The sequence below is a fragment of the Hermetia illucens genome, chromosome 2 (assembly GCF_905115235.1).
Source record: "Hermetia illucens chromosome 2, iHerIll2.2.curated.20191125, whole genome shotgun sequence".
Classification (NCBI taxonomy): Eukaryota; Metazoa; Arthropoda; class Insecta; order Diptera; family Stratiomyidae; genus Hermetia; species Hermetia illucens.
In genome coordinates this window covers 95,237,726-95,254,199 of record NC_051850.1, presented here as the reverse complement: position 1 = coordinate 95,254,199, position 16,474 = coordinate 95,237,726, and the positions used below count along the sequence as shown (strand labels likewise).

At 41.6% G+C, this 16,474-nt stretch overlaps 1 protein-coding gene across 2 annotated transcripts; it reads left to right on the top strand.

Moving 5' to 3' along the window:
• Nucleotides 1-6,564: 6,564 nt before the first annotated feature.
• LOC119649080 lies at nt 6,565-8,376 on the top strand. 2 transcript variants are annotated; one of them, XM_038051076.1, is made up of 4 exons: nt 6,565-7,017; nt 7,080-7,359; nt 7,428-7,558; nt 7,623-8,376. In XM_038051076.1, the coding sequence occupies exons 2-4, from the start codon at nt 7,139-7,141 to the stop codon at nt 7,967-7,969; spliced, it is 699 nt and encodes a 232-aa protein (XP_037907004.1). In that variant the 5' UTR covers nt 6,565-7,017; nt 7,080-7,138; the 3' UTR covers nt 7,970-8,376. The 2 variants fall into 2 exon arrangements, with proteins under 2 accessions (XP_037907004.1, XP_037907005.1); XM_038051077.1 differs by having other exon boundaries at nt 6,572-7,017; nt 7,626-8,375.
• Nucleotides 8,377-16,474: the final 8,098 nt, after the last annotated feature.

The window sequence follows — 16,474 nt, the reverse complement described above, 5'->3', positions numbered from 1 at the left end:
AGAGGCTATCCACGCGTCCCGTCAACAACGGGCCGACGCTACACTCTTGGCATTCCCTCTGCAAGATGCATCCCTAGCCGTTTTTGTTGATGACTCTGACATCGCAGTAGGTGCTGCCCTTCACCAAAAGGTGGATCAAGTTTGGCAGCCGTTGAGCTTCTTCTCGAAGTAGTTGAATTCCGTTCAACTGAACTACAGCACTTACGATCACGAACTGCTCACCGCGTACTTGAGCATCAAATACTTCTGTTTCTCCCTAGAAGGCAGGCCGTTCACAGTGTTCACGGACCATAAGCCTCTTACGTATGCTTTGAAACAGACGCCCGACAAAGCGTCCCCTCGTCAGCTTCGACACCTGAGCTTTATAAGCCGGTTTACGTCAGACATCCAGCACGTATCCGGCAAGGACCACATAGTTGCTGACGCTTTGTCTCGTGTCTCCGAGGTTAACATCCCCGCCTCACTCGATTTCTCGGCTATTCCTAAGGCGCAGGAGGATGACGCAGCACTTCAGAGCCTCAAATCCAACCCCAAATACAAATTTCGGGAGTTGCCCATCTTCGGCTCAAACCTCTCTCTTTGCTGCGAAGACTCGGAAAAGAGACCTCGGCCATACATTCCGGCCACATTTCGCAAGGAAGTGTTCCACGCAGTTCACGACTTAGCGCATCCAGGCATCAGGACAACAAATCGGCTAGTCACCGATAAATATTTCTGGCCCCCTATGAATAAGGACGTCAATTCCTGGGCCAGAGAGTGCATCGCATGCCAGAAGTGTAAAGTCTCCAGGCATGTAAGGAAAGAAGTGGGCTCATTCCCCCGCACTACCAAGCGTTTCCACACAATACACCTCGACATAGTAGGGCCTTTGCGAGACTCGCACGGTTATAGGTATTGTCTCACAATCATCGACAGGTTCACGCGGTGGCCTGAGACAATACCTCTGAAAGACATTACGACGCAATCTTGTGCCGTAGCCCCCTGTCGAGAGTGGATACCTCGCTTTGGCGTCCCTGCAGTGATCATCACTGACCAGGGAATGCAATTTGAGTCCACCGTTTTCTCGGAGTTAGGCAAACTCCTAGGGTTTAAACGCCAGCGGACTACTGCATACCACCCGCAATCCAATGGGATGCTAGAACGTTGGCAACGGACGCTGAAAGCCGCCATTATGGCACGCGACGATCCGTCCTGGACCCAAGTCTTGCCTCTCGTCCTACTCGACCTATGTACAACCCGCCGAGAAGAATTTGCCGCCAGCCCCGCGGAGCTGGTATACGGGGAGAACCCGAGGCTTCCAAGTGATCCGGTCTTCGACAAGAGATCGGGTCTCACAGAATCGGGGTTGGTGCGTCTGCCGAGAGACAATCTCCGACGCATCAAGGCCACTCCTCCCACCCAACACTCGTCCGCACCTGTCTGTGCGCCCAAGGAACTGGACACATGTACGTGTCCTGGTCAGGACGGATGCCGTCCGGAAGCCGCTGCAGCTTCCTTACGAAGGTCCGTACCGCGTTCTCGAGCGGGGAGAACATTTCTTCCAGCTCGAGATCGGTGGACACAAAAAGGCGGTCTCCCTGTCCAGGCGAAAGCCCGTGTGCAACCCTGAACAACGGCGCGGTCGCTTCAAGGACTGGTGTGGAACACACTTCCGGATTCGGTCGCTGAAACCCCTCGGTTTCATCTGGGGGCGGAGTGATGTGGCGCGGCAGGATTCGCAGCATTCGAAATTTATTTCGAATGTCGCGAATACCACCGGACAGATGACGCCACCGGCGCTCCACTCAGTTCAGACCTCGCTACAAGAGTGAGGAACAGAGTAGGTGGCGAGAAACGTCAGATAAAAAATAATAATAAGAAAAAAGAGTTAAGAAGATAGTTGGTAGTCATTGTAAACGAGTAAACGAGTTTTGTGCAGAAAGAAAATAGTTACGGACGGAAATCAGTATAATTTCTAATATCCCTGAATTATAATAGGAGTACTTTTTTGAAATTGCGTATTGAACGTTGTTAAATACAAGCTCCTAAAATACTCACTATTAATTTGATTCCTGATAATACGATTCGGAAAAACGTATTTATTTAAATTAGACAATTTTAGCCAATAAAGCGGAAAAATATCTTCCAAGGCAATCTTTCATTTCCTGATAATTACAAATTAAAATGCCGGCTATCAATTTCTCTCATTATTTAAACAAGTCGAGATACCAGAAGCCTAACGCTTCGGATATAAAAGTTTTGTATTCATCTTATGTCAGAAACTCTCTATGCACAATTTACATTCGTACACAGCTAAGAATACAAAATACTCCGTCATATTTTGCCAAACGCCAAGGTAAGTATGTTCTGTGAAAAAAAATGTACACCCTCATTGTATTTGGGGCCCGCTTAAATTCCAAAACAAAATGGCGCTGCTCACTGCATGTAAAGGGACACACAGACCACATGTTCTCACCAAATTTCGTAACAATCGGTTTAGCCGTTTCCGAGTAAATTGGGTGTGACAGACGGATGGACAGATGGACAGAGAGCCAAAGAAAAGTAGACATAGTTCAGGAAAAAACACTTCATTTCGCAAATAAAAATAAAAATTCGAGCAAGTATTAACCATAATTAAAAAACTTGTCTCTTCCTCTTATTTCCTGCCGATCTTTTTTTTATTCCTTTCATCCGCCAGCAAGTTTCTGACCGGGGTGTCTGTTAGAAGTTCGGCTTTCCTTCTTTTTCTACAACGATTAGACATCTTTCTTAGCCCTGCTTTTGGTTATTGACATACTTCTTCAGATTTTACAAAATGCGTAGACGTTGAAGGTACTGCAGGAAGAGGATCATTTACTGATATCAGAGGGGGCGATCAATAGCAGATGGAGGCAGAAATTCAGAACCATCGAATATGTCTGGGTTGCAACGACTTAATCCATGGAGTCAAACCAAGTGGGAATGCAAGGTTTTGCGAAGAGATCCACCAATTTGATATCCCTAAAAACTATCGCCGTCCTGACCTACGCCATTGCTTCATTTCAAGCAGAGGCTGACACGTCTTCCTTTTCTACCAAAGATATTGCCCTTATAGACTTTCCGAGCTGGATCATCCTCATCCATACGGATTAAGTGACATGCCCACCGTAACCTGTTGAGCCGGATTTTATCCATAACTTGACGGTCATGGTATCGCTCATAGATTTCGTCATTGTGTAGGCTAAGGAATCGTCCATCCTCATATAGGGGGCCAAAAATTCTTCGGAGGATTTTTCTCTCGAACGCGGCCAAGAGTTCACAATATTTTCTTGCTAAGAACCCAGGTTTCCGAGGAATAAATAAGGACTGGCAAGATCATAGTCTTGTGCAGTAAAGGTCTTACTATGAGGAGACGTTTCGAGCGGAACGGTTTGAAAGTTGAAATAAGCCAACAACCGTGCGCGAATTTCATCGTCATAGCTGTTATCGGTAGTGATTTTGGACCCTGGATGGGAGAAATTTTCAACGGTTTCAAAGTTGTAGTCTCCTATCTTTATTGTTTTCGTATGACCATTTTTATTGAGAACAATAAAACGCACATCGACTATATTTTCATAGGAAGCCAACATTTTACCATCATCACTGACTTCCATGAGACCACCGCACCTCCACAACGAATGTCAATTGCTCTCTTGCAAATCAAACCGCCCATAAAAAACGCGAAGAACGCACTGGTGGCAATTTCATGAGAAAAGAGAAGAAATGATCGCACTTGCGCCATTGCCGGCCATTACGAATGTCGAAAAATAATGGAATGGAGCCAAATGCGCAACCCACAAAGCGCCCCGTACAACCTTCGGGGTCACCAAGCCTGGTAAGCGGTTCATCAACCGCAGTGTTTTTGGACTGACGATGTCCAAATGAAGGCCCGTGAATAGAAACGCCAATACTATAGAACATCGGCGCTATATAATTTTTTTTCTTAAACCACCCTCTACTTTCATCCCAAATTTCATGTCAATCGGCCTTGACCAACAGAACTCGCAGTTCGCACCCGATTTGCAGCTCCAATGACAGGACCTTAATTTCTCCAGGATTTCCTTCTGCATGGAGCATTCCATATATGAAAGAAGAAACCTACAGTACTGTGCTCAAAATTAGTATAATTTTTCTGATATGAGGAACTCTGACTGTACGACTATTTTACTTGTATGTACATAGTTAAATATTTAGATGGACACTGGTTTTCGGGTCGCTTTGCGACGAAGGGTTCGTTCTAGAGTAATGTGTCGATAACAATTTTTGCGCTGCGTTACGATTGATCGTGATGAGCTCTATATTGCTAAAATTTTGCCATAGGTCGTGCTAAGGTCCAGCTTCTAAATTTGTTCGAACTGCTGGAGATTAGTCTTATTGCGAGGGAAACATCTGGGTAGAACAGTGTGTAGAACGTTGGGCATCAGATACCGTGTATTTATGAAGAGAACGGCAAGAAGGGGAGAGGACGCCTTCTCAGTTAAACACCGACGGAAAGGCAGTGCGGGTAATTAAATCCGGCCGATGAGTTCTTCTAGCACTAGATGCTGTCACAATGTATGCAAAGTGAGTTTATGTGGCACGCCGTCAATCGCTTTCTCTAGATCGATGCAAGCAATTTAAAAAAGTCTATTTGTCCCACAATGCTTTCACATGACTGTTAGCTCGATTGAGCCCAAAAGATGGAGTTGTTGCAAATTTTGGTAGCGCATCAAACCAATTTACCACAGCTTTGGGTGGAACTCTGTCTGTAATTTGAAGTTCGATTGTTTCAAAATCTTCCATCCAAATTCTGTATAAGCACCATTTTAGGTTAATTCATCCATTTACTTCAAATGCAAATAATTCTTCTTCGTTTTAGCTTCACAAATTGAAAATAAAATCAACGACAAAAATAGACAATGAGCTATTTGGATGCAGTAAATTCCATGATGGGGTAAACTGTAAGTATTTATGTTATAAGAATAATAATCTTTGGCGCAACAATCCATATTGGATCAGGGCCTTGAAGTGTGTTAGAGCACTTCATTCAAGACCATAACGGTACACCACAGTAGATTGTAGGAGGCAATATGGTCAGCATTGCGCTCGCCCGAGATTATTACCTTGATTTGACTAAGGTACTCATACACAGCTGAGTCGACTGGTATCCGACGTCAAATCACGATACAAATTCCACTGCCACCAGTGAGATTCTTAGTTTAGCGTTGACTTATTGTGTTGTTAGGAGACAATCGCTCGAGAAGCTGAAGCCCTTTATCGTTAAAGTAGTACAAAAAGACCCTAGTCAGAGAGTAGTCACTAAGGAACTCAACATCTCCACTTCTGATTCCATAACACGAACCCCATTACAAGAAGAATTGTAGCGAACGTCCGAAGAAATCAACTGAGGCTCAGACGCGCCAAATAGTAATACTATCGGGATTTATTCTCTCTTCTCTTCTCTTATTCTCGCGAGAATTTAGGCAACGATTTGATTTTTATCAACGACAATATGTAATCTACAGCTTTTGACTCTAATAAGGAGGATGAGTTGGCTGACCGACAACCATGTAAACGCTCTTCAATGGCCTGCACAAATAGCTGACTTGAATCCCATCGAGCATCTCTGTGAAATCGTTAACAAACTCACCAGAGTAAAAGTGGGCTAGACTTCCAATGAACCTCATTTTCTGGCTTGTTTTTTCATTCTTCATGCACTGGCGTGCATACCTTTCATTTTTAAGGTTTTGTGTAAACACAAAACCTTATTAAAATCGGTTTACCGTCTGTCTGTCCGCCACACGCATTTTTCTCGGAGACGGTTACAGCGATTGACACCAAATTTGGTAGAAAGGTGGAAACTGTGAACGCTCACACATACAGTGAGTTACATACTTTTACGTTGAATTAAAGGGGGGGGGGGGTTGGTCACCATACATGCAAAAGGGGGGTGTAAAATTTTTTTTCATCAAATATAGTCATGTGGGGTATCAAATTAAAGGTCTAGATTAGTACTTTAGCGGGGCCATTCTCAGAAACTACCAAACTGAAAAATCTGAAAAAAATCAGGAGGCTGCCACTATATGGTGCCTTGACTTCGAAATACCTTTCATACCGATATCTGTTCAAAGAAAGTTATTAATAGTATATTACTATAATTTTTTGTAATTGGCTGGAAACCCCCCTTAAATTCATCTTAGCGGCACAAAATTCTGCAGTGATGCAGGCTATAATGTAGAGAATTATCATACCAAGTTTGATGGAAATCGCACTATTACTAACAAATTTATAATACATCGAAATTGTTGCTTCTTTGAAAATTGAAGACTATCAATGTCAATATCACCCGAAAGTGGACATATGGTTATATTACGTGCTACGTACTAAGAAATACACAAAACCTTTCGTACCTGGAGCGTCCAGCTTCCGGTTTCCCGACTTGTTATTGAAAGTTTTTGGTAAAAAATTCGATTTTAAATGAGTGGGCATGGCAAAAATAAAGGTGGCTACTTCATGACATGACTTTTTTTCGAAAATTGAAATGACACACCCTTTTTTAAAATATGTTACCAAATCATACATAAACATATAATATAAAAATTGAAAATACATTCGTTCTTGAAGAAAAAAATCTAAAAAAACTTTGAGCACCTTTCTTTCCAGGACTGTATAAATTTACCATGAATCATTGAACATTGAATGCGAATTTTATGTGCTTTCATCAATTTTTTTATACCAAGCGTACAAGTAGCAGCATTCAAAATTGTTTATCCCTAGAATATTGAATAACAAAAATTAAATATAGTAAACTAGGCAAATAATTCTAGTTTTTCATCAAAATTTAATGTCATTACGTGCATGACAGCTTTTTACCCTATCAAGCACGCCTGAACATCCCATCTGAATCCAATATGTTAATTGTATTTGTTAATCAATTAAGTACTATGTGATGTCACAATGTCGTTCCGCTTTAATAAACTGTCAGACTTTCTTTTTTGATGTAACATACACCAGTAAACGGCGAGCAACAAAGTAACAAAGGTAACGAAATGAACAGACAATACTATTCTGTTAAGTTAATTAGCCTCGAAAAATAATAACAGGTGAAAAGCTATCTGCTTTGCTTACTGTAAGCTTTCTACGAAAAGAGGAAGCATCGAAAATGGATCGTAAAAGGAATCTTGCTAGACGAAGGGACCGCTGGAATCCATGGGAAGAAAATTTACTAATCAAAATTTGGGCTGAGAAAATTGGTAGCTTGCGGGGTTCGAAGAAAAACTATTATGTATATCAAGATATCGCCAGGACTCTGCAAGGGCATGGTTTAAGAGCAACGCCAGAAAAAGTGCGCTCCAAATTACGCAATCTAACTCGTCGGTACAGGTTGGAAATTCACATTCTTTTTGCAGAAACATTTTATGATATCCTTTATTCTCCTGAGCTGCCAATAGGAAGGAAAGAGTATATGTTGGTCCCTCTGGAGAATCAACATCAGAGTGGCCCCTTTTTACGGCAGTTCACAGCATTTTAGGTCCTTTTACGATAAATAATGAAATTGAATTGATGGAAGATATTTTATCAGGTACCCATCTTCAGAAATTTCAATTATTACAACATTTTTAAGCTGAGGTATTTTCGTTTTCAAGCAGATGACTCATCGGCATCAGAAGTTCAATTAATTGCCCCCAGTAAGGAAATGCAAAACGCTGGATCCCCCTCCATCAGTGCGACAAACCATTTGCCTACTCCCTCTTTTTCATCTATGGAGAATGATCCGGGACCAATGACAAAAACTAATACAAAGAAAAGACGAAAGATCAATGAACAGCAGGAAATACTCAAAAGATTCGATAGAATTGATCAAGAAATTTTGGCACAACAGCAACTTTTACTTCGCATTGATCAAAAGATATTGAAGTTGATGGTTGAGGGCAATGAAATGAAAGCGGCCTTTCTATCGTTTTTACAAAATAGGGACCATTGTGCTTCTTGACAGATGTTCTATTTTCAATATTCTTCCGTCGAGATGTAGCATTTTGATGGACTGTTCTAAATTTTTGCTTGATGGTGATTTTTCAGCTCATACTATAGTCTCTATGAAACGATCTTATTTCTTGCTCCGTTTGGTACATACTCTCGCATGAACCGAAGTATCAAAATTAATTTGAAACTTGAAGCAACACCATCATATCATATTTAAATTTTAGCATCAATTAAAGAGACCAACAAGATCCCAAGACCACATTGTGGGAAAGATGGTTATTCAATTTCTAAGAAATTGATTGCGTGTCGTATATTGAATAGACATTTTTTGACTATTTTGTGTTTATTTGAATACGTATCATTGTTATCCTATCCAAGAAAATTGTCGTATAAAATATATTCAATATTCTATTACTACTGCGGCTAACCCGTGAAATTATTTTTATTTGGCGTAATTAATTGTAATTTGCATCTCGGGATGATATGTCAAGAGCTTCCTCCTCTACTACTTTATCTTTCATACTCACATGTATGTTTCATACCCACATACGGCCATGTGGGGTATCAGATGAAAGGGCTCAATTAGTGCAGGTCCCATATTTGACATCCGGTGAAACATAGGGGAGTGAGGGCTCAAAATATAACTCTCAACAAAGGTAACAGGTTTCGTCTTCAGAACCTATACAACCGAAAAATCGAAAAAAACATTACGGGGGTGTATCTAAACGAAATCTAGACCTCAAAACAGATCCGGTTCCGATATCTGCACAAATAGTATATTAGCATATTTTAAAAAATTTTGCCGAAAACCTCCCTTAAGTTCATGCTAGAAGTGCAAAATTTGGCATTTGTACAAGGGATAACATATGGCAAAACTTTGGGAAGTTTGAAGGAAATCCAAACATTATAAACAAAGTTATAGAAAGTGAAACTTTTACATTTTGTGTGAATTTTGTGTATTCTAAAACGTGAATGACGTCATCTTAACTTATGAATTCGTCAATAAATTCAAAAACTTTACATATACATATAGATCAAATTATCTACATGTATATATAACACCCTTGATAATTTCTCCTATCTAGGGTCGAAAATCACAACCGATAACAACTACAATGATGAAATCCGCTCACGGTTGTTGGCAGCCAACAGAGCCTATTTCAGTTTAAAAAAACCGTTCCGCTCGAAACGTCTCACCATAGGGTCAAAGGTCTTACTGTACAAGACTATCATCTTGCCAATCCTTATTTATTCTTCAGAAACCTGGGTTCTTAGCAAAAAAGTTCCGAACTCTTGGCGCGTTCTTCTTCCGAAGAATTTTTGTCCCCCTACATGAGGATGGACGATTTCATAGCCTACATAACGACGAAATCTATGAGCGATACCATGACGGTTCGGTTGTGGATAAAATCCGACTCAATAGGTTACGGTGGTCGGGTCACTTAATCCGTATGGATGAGGACGATCCAGTCCGGAAAGCCTATAAGGGCAATATCTATGGTAGAAAAGGAAGACGAGACAGACCCTGCCTAAGATGGAGCGATGGGGTAGGTCAGGACCCCAGACAACTTTTAGGGTTTTTTTGGTTTTCGTAAAGATTGACATTCCAATCGGTGGATAGTTAAATAAATTTGACGTAATTATAATATTGTTGTTTTTAAAAAAACATTTACCTACAAATTTTCTTAATGTAATTAATTTCAATTTTGGGAGTTTGGATTATTTGGTCAGGTGATAACAGATAGATTCTGTATGGGACAGATGGACTTAAAAATTGTTGCCGTAAATTGCGAAAGGAATCTAGAATACTTACGCATTGTAACGCCTGTGGTGAGTCCCTTATGATTTGGTTTGCTCTTAGTATGCATGTCAAAGTTCGACCGGCTCTCCTTCGGCTCGAATAGACAAGCACGCATACTAGAATCTTTTCGATGCTTGCTTACTTCCGCTTTTATGGAAACAAAATGGTATTTCATTTGCCTTTTAGCAACATATGATATCATCCATTTACCAAATGCTACTAGCCATTGGTTTCAAGCTGTTCAGATTTGTCTACTAATTGACTACAGGCGCATCGGTCAGAACCTTCGATTCCGCCTCCCCCATTGAAAATGGAAGAAAGGGTGCAACTAGTCTAACACCCGTATGTGGAGACAGATCACCGCAGCGGACACCGCGAACCTAGGAAGACTCCCAGCCGACGAGAACGGAAGGCACTGCGAAAGAAGACGAAATTTCCAGAGTGCGGCGATATCTAGAGAAATCGGACGCAAGAAAATTAAACTTTCACCAAAAAGTGACGACAAGCTGGTAACCCTGGTTAAACCCACACTGAACGTCCAGACTCTTCAATTAACAGCAGTTTTAATATCATACTACACTTATGTCTACAAACATATTGTGTGTGTGACATTGAACGCAACTTTCAACGGCGGGTACCCGATGGGAGTGTTCGTAAACATTGAAGGGGTATATGACTGTGACCCTTTCTAATAGCTCTGTGATGTCGCCAGAGAGAATGTTGTTAATGAAATTTTAATTAAGTGGATCTATGCTATGCTAACGAATATGTGTGCTGAAGTGGGTGTTGAGCGCTACTGATTGGATTGACGATTGGTGACTCATGCATGGACTTTCAGTTAATCCAAATAAAAGCACAATAGTATTATTTACAAAAAGTAGGAAACTGAATGGTCTTTGCCTTCTAGAGATGACAGTACAACATTTCAACTCACCGAAGAAGTAAACATCTCGAAGTTATTTTAGATAAGAAACTTCTTTGGAACAAGCATGTAGAGGTAAAAATGAAACGAGCTCACACAGCGTATAGGCTGTAGAGGCGAACCTTTGACATGGGGACTTAGGCCTCAGGTAGTAATGGCTTATGCATCCGTAGTGTGGTGGGACCACCTAAAACAAACAAGTTTCTGCTGTAAACTAACTGCACTGCAGAGAACTGTGTCTGAGTATTACCGATTCTCGGATCCCCACATGTCTATTTGGTAGAAGATGTCAAGTTATCCTAAAATATAGAAAAAACTGGGACGAGCTAGAAGTATGTGTATCAGAATATACTGATGTCTTGTACGCCGATGGTTCAAAAACAGATCAAAGTTTTAGAGCAGGTCTCTACCTCTCGAATATGAAGGAAAAGTGCACTTTTCCCTTGGAACAAAATGCAATGTTCACTAAGTATGAAATCTGCGAGACCCCTATCCAGGTGAATGATGAGGGATTGAAGCGCAGGCGCATCGCAAACTGTAGCAATATTCAAACTGCATTGAGCGGTCTTTTAATCATTTCAAAAATTGTTCAAGAATGTAGAAGCCGATTGAATTCTGTTTCTAGATTCAATATGGTGGAACTATTATACTTTGGATACGCGATTGTTGTCGTGTAGAGGGAAATGAAATTTCGACTGTTTAAGCAATTGGGATGTCAGTAGCATTGATTAATGCTGCTACCAAAAACCGGAAACAAGCTTCTCATAATGGCAGTCGGCAAACGCAACAAACTTTTCCTGTCAGAACCAAACAAACATACTTCAAAGTTTATCCTGTCGAAAGCCAGGAAGACTTGGAGGATTATAGTGGGTATTCTGACTGACCATAATTCACTAGCTAGATATATGTTCAGAATACGGAATGACGATTCACGGAACATTTTCTATTATTGCCCCGCTTATGGACATATCAAACAACAGATTTCTAGTGCTGATGTGTTCCAAATGCAACGGCTAGCATCACATTCACTACCCGAAATCGCGCGATACATAAACGAATCCGAGATGTTCCCTTAGATAGAGGCATCGATTACAGTGAACAATTAGGGTCTGAGTACTCAGAGCGTCTTCCCCAACTCATACACACACAACCATGGATCCGAAAAATACATTCAATTGGACCAATTGGAGGCGTGTACGGAAGTCACTGGCGACAGTTGGTTTTTCCAACTACCTCGATGCTATTGTCGATAGCATACAGTGAATTACATCCTTTTACGTCGAATTTAAGGGGGGGGGGGGGTCCCCATACATGCAAAAGGGGGGTGTAAAATTTTTTTTCATCAAATATAGTCATGTGGGGTATCAAATTAAAGGTCTCGATTAGTACTTTTCAAAGCTGATCTTAGTTTTGACATTCGTTGGAAGGGTGGGGAGCGCGGGAGGTTAAAAGTGACCACTTCTTTAAAAAAAAAATCAGGAAGCTGCCACTATATGGTGCCTGGGCTCCGAAATACCTTCCATGCCGACATCTGTTTAAATAAAGTTAATAATAGTATATTACTACAATTTTTTGTAATTGGCTAGAAACCCCCCTTAAGTTCATCCTAGTACCATGAAATTTTGCAGTGATATAGGCTACCAAGTTTGGTGGAAATTGCACTATTACTAACAAAGTAATAATACCTTAAATTTGTTGCTTCTTTGAAAATTGAAGACTATGAATGTCAATATCACCCGAAAGTGGATACTCTCACATAATATATGGATATATTACGTACTACGTACTAAGAAATACACAAAACCTTTCGTACCTGAAGCGTCCAGCTTCCGGTTTCCCGACTTGTTGTCGTATTAGAAAGAGTGTTTTTTTGTTGTTTCCTTCTGTCTAAGACGAGGTAATGGGGTAGCGAAGAACCTACGAACAATGATCATCAGGAGATTGTATTGAATGAAAAAGTATAGAAAAGCTCAAAATGTCACATCAACAGGTTCAAAATGGAATAACTACTTTCTCTATAAAGACACGTGTGAATGGTATTAGATCTCAACAGCATGAAACAAAGATCAGCAGAAAAGGTATCCAAACAGCTACTTCAATGCGTGCGATCCAACATCACCGAAACGCTCGCCTTGCTACTTTCGAATGGGCCAATAAAGGTTCTCAGTTCAAAATGCCTGCAAGTACGAAGAATAGTAAAATGATCGCGAAGAAAATTGGAGTTCCAAGAAAAAGTTTCTACGTTTAACCAAGGAAAATAGTGCAGAAAACCATCAAAGAAATCAGACAACATATGCTTTATAAAATCTATGACAAAGCTTATGTAAACCCTTGGGGCACAGCCTACAGAATGGTAGTCTAGTGGTAAAATAAAAGGATTGAAATCACGACAAGGGGTATGTCTGACAATGCTGAAACCAACGGTAAAGGTGCTGTATTGACAAAGATTGAGTACAGTGAGTGAGGCAATCAAAGTGTTCAATTTAGAGAACATACTCGATTTGCTCAAAATATGCAAGAAATAACCGACATAAAAGCGTCGAGATCTGATTGTATTCCTAAAAAAGCAGCGAATACCGCTCACAGTTGACCAAAAAATGCTTGTTCTTAAAAAAAGAAACGGTAACGTTTGGTTTTGTTACTACAAGGAACTAAATAATATACCTTCTAGATAGGATGGAAAACATCCTAGCAGGAATACCGTACAATAGTCAACATGAACGAACGTCTTCAATTCGGTTCATGGTCGTCCATTAAAGTGCCGTTCATCAAAATATATGCTTCGCCAACTCGGCAGCAGGGAGCTAAAATACATCAACGACGACGGCATTAATTAGTACCAAGACTGAACCCGTATCCACCCTTGTGGAACATCTTGTCGTACCCCAACCTCTACTAGAAGAAGTATAAATAATTAGTTTCTTCAAGGATATTGGCGTGGTTATTATGGCGAAGCTTATATAAGCATATTTGAGTGGGCACTTGTTCCATTTTTATCTAGCTTGTAATGCTTGTGCATTTAATTCGTCAGATCATTCATTTTAGTATGATGCTGTCATTCACAGTCTAGGAATGCAAATAATTTGCACAAGAGTGACAGTTTTGACCTATTACAACTCTGTTAGTAATAGAACGATTACTACCAAAGTTGGAAGTATCGTGCTCTATAATATAGCCTTTATTACTGCAAAACCTGATGATTGATGATATTAAACTAATGCGTGGTTTCTAGTTAATTTCTTAAAAATATACTTACAATGCATGTAGTCATCATCATCATCAACGGCGCAAGAACCGGTATCCGGTCTAGGCCTGCCTTAATAAGGAACTCGAGACATCCCGGTTTTGCGCCGAGGTCCACGAATTCGATATCCCTAAAAGCTGTCTGACGTCCTGGCCTATGCCATCGCTCCATCTTAGGCAGGGTCTGCCTCGTCTTCTTTTTCTATCATTGATATTGCCCTTATAGACTTTCCGGGTGGGATCATCCTCATCCATACCGGTTAAGTGACCCGCCCACCGTAACCTATTCAGCCGGATTTTATCCACAATCGGACGGTCATGTTATCGCTCATAGATTTCGTCATTGTGTAGGCTACGGAATCGTCCATCTTCATGTACGGGGCCAAAAATTCTTCGGAGGATTTTTCTCTCGAACGCAACCAAGAGTTCGTAATTTTTCTTGCTAAGAGCCCAAGTTTCCGAGAAATACATAAGGACTGGAAAGATCATAGTCTTGTACAGTAGGACCTTTGACCCTATGGTGAGACGCTTCGAGCGGAACAGTTTTTGTAAGCTGAAATAAGCTCTGTTGGCTGCCAATAACCGTGCGCGGATTTCATCATTGTAGCTGTTATCGGTTGTGATTTTCGACCCTAGATAGGAGAAATTGTCAACGGTCTCAAAGTTGTATTCTCCTATCCTTATTCTTCCGGTTTGACCAGTGCGGTTTGATGTTGTTGGTTGATTCTTCTTCGGTGCTGACGTTGCCACCATATTATATATTTTGTCTTGCCTTCATTGATGTTCAGCCCAAGATCTCGCGCCGATTGCCGCCTGCTCGATCTGGATGAAGGCAGTTTGTACGTCTCGGGTGGTTCTTCCCATGATGTCGATATCGTCAGCATAGGCCAGTAGTTGGGTGGACTTAAAGAGGATCGTACCTCTTGCATTTACCTTAGCATCACGGATCACTTTCTCGAGGGCCAGGTTAAAGAGGACGCATGATAGGGCATCCCCTTGTTGTAGACCGTTGTTGATGTCGAATGGTCTTGAGAGTGATCCTGCTAATAAATTTGGTGGTGGCAGTATTTGTCCGTCGTCTTCAGTTGGCGGGACCTCCAACTCGCCGATGTTCTGGTGGTTCAGTAGCTCATCAAAGTACTCAACCCATCGCTCCAATATGCCCATTCTGCCGGAAATCAGATTTCCCTCTTTGTTTCGGCAGGATGAGCATCGAGGTCTATAAGGCTTCATCCTGCTGACTTCTTGGTAAAACATCCGCGCCTGGTGCGGTTTCTCCCTGTACTTTTCTAGTTCACAGACTTATTGGTTCTCCCAGGCTTCCTTTTTCCGTCTGTGAAGTCGTTTCTTCGTTCGACGGAGTTCGTGATAAGTCTCTGCGCGTGCCGGCGTTCTTTGAGAATGCAGCATTACTCGGTATGCGGCATTCTTCCGTTCCGTTGCTAGCTTACATTCATCGTCAAACCAGCCGTTCCGATTCCTTTTGCGGCTGGGGCCAAGTATATTTGTGGCCGTATCCATGATAACTTTCTTCAGGTGGTTGTGAAGATCATTTGTTGATGCTTCATCTCCAGGTCCTTTGTTGACTGCGGTTATTGCGGCATCCATTTCCCTCTTATAGGTGTCGCGGAGGGTTGTGTTGTGGATGGCTTCAGTTTTCACTTTCACCTGATTGTCAGAGGGGATTCTAGGTGGTATTGTTATTCGAGCTCGGAGCACCATGCCAACGAGATAGTGATCCGAGTCTATATTATCCCCCCTATATGTTCTGACATTCATCAAGGCTGAGAGGTGGCGGCGTTCGATCAACACGTGGTCAATTTGGTTGAAAGTGGTCCCGTCCAGTGGGCCCACGAATGTTTATGGACCGCTTTCCGCGCAAACCAGATACTTCTAACAACCATTTCGTGGGACCCTGCTAATTGAATAATCCGCAGTCCGTTATCATTTGCATTTTCATGTAAGCTATGGGAGCTAACGTATCGCCTGAATACGGGCTCCGTCCTTACTGGGCTGTTAAAATCCCCAAGTATGATTTTGATATCATATCTGGGACAGGCTTCGAGGGTTCGTTCTGCTGCCTCGTAGAAGTTATCCTTCTCCGACTCTGCAGTTTCCTCTGTAGGGGCGTGAACGTTAATGAGGCTTATATTTCTAAACTTGCCTCGCAAGCGCAGAGTGCATAGCCGTTTGCTTATGTTTTCAAAGCCGATAACAGTAGGTTTCATTTTTTGGCTGACTAAGAAACCTACTCCGAGCACATGGTTTACTGGATGGCCACTATAATATATGGTGTAGTGGCTCTTCTCCAGGAAATCGGTCCCTGTCCAACGCATCTCTTGTAAAGCTGTTACATCAGCCCTATATTGGGACATCGGCTAGCTGCTTATCAGCTTCATCTCTGTACAGGGAGCGCACGTTTCATGAGAAAATGCGCAAATAATTATTCCGTTATTGTTGCCGGGTTCGTCGTTGTATAATCCGTCCAGTCCGAGGCTCCTGTTGTGGCTTCGTAACAAGTTGTTTTCCGTGTAGGGTTGTCAGCCCTA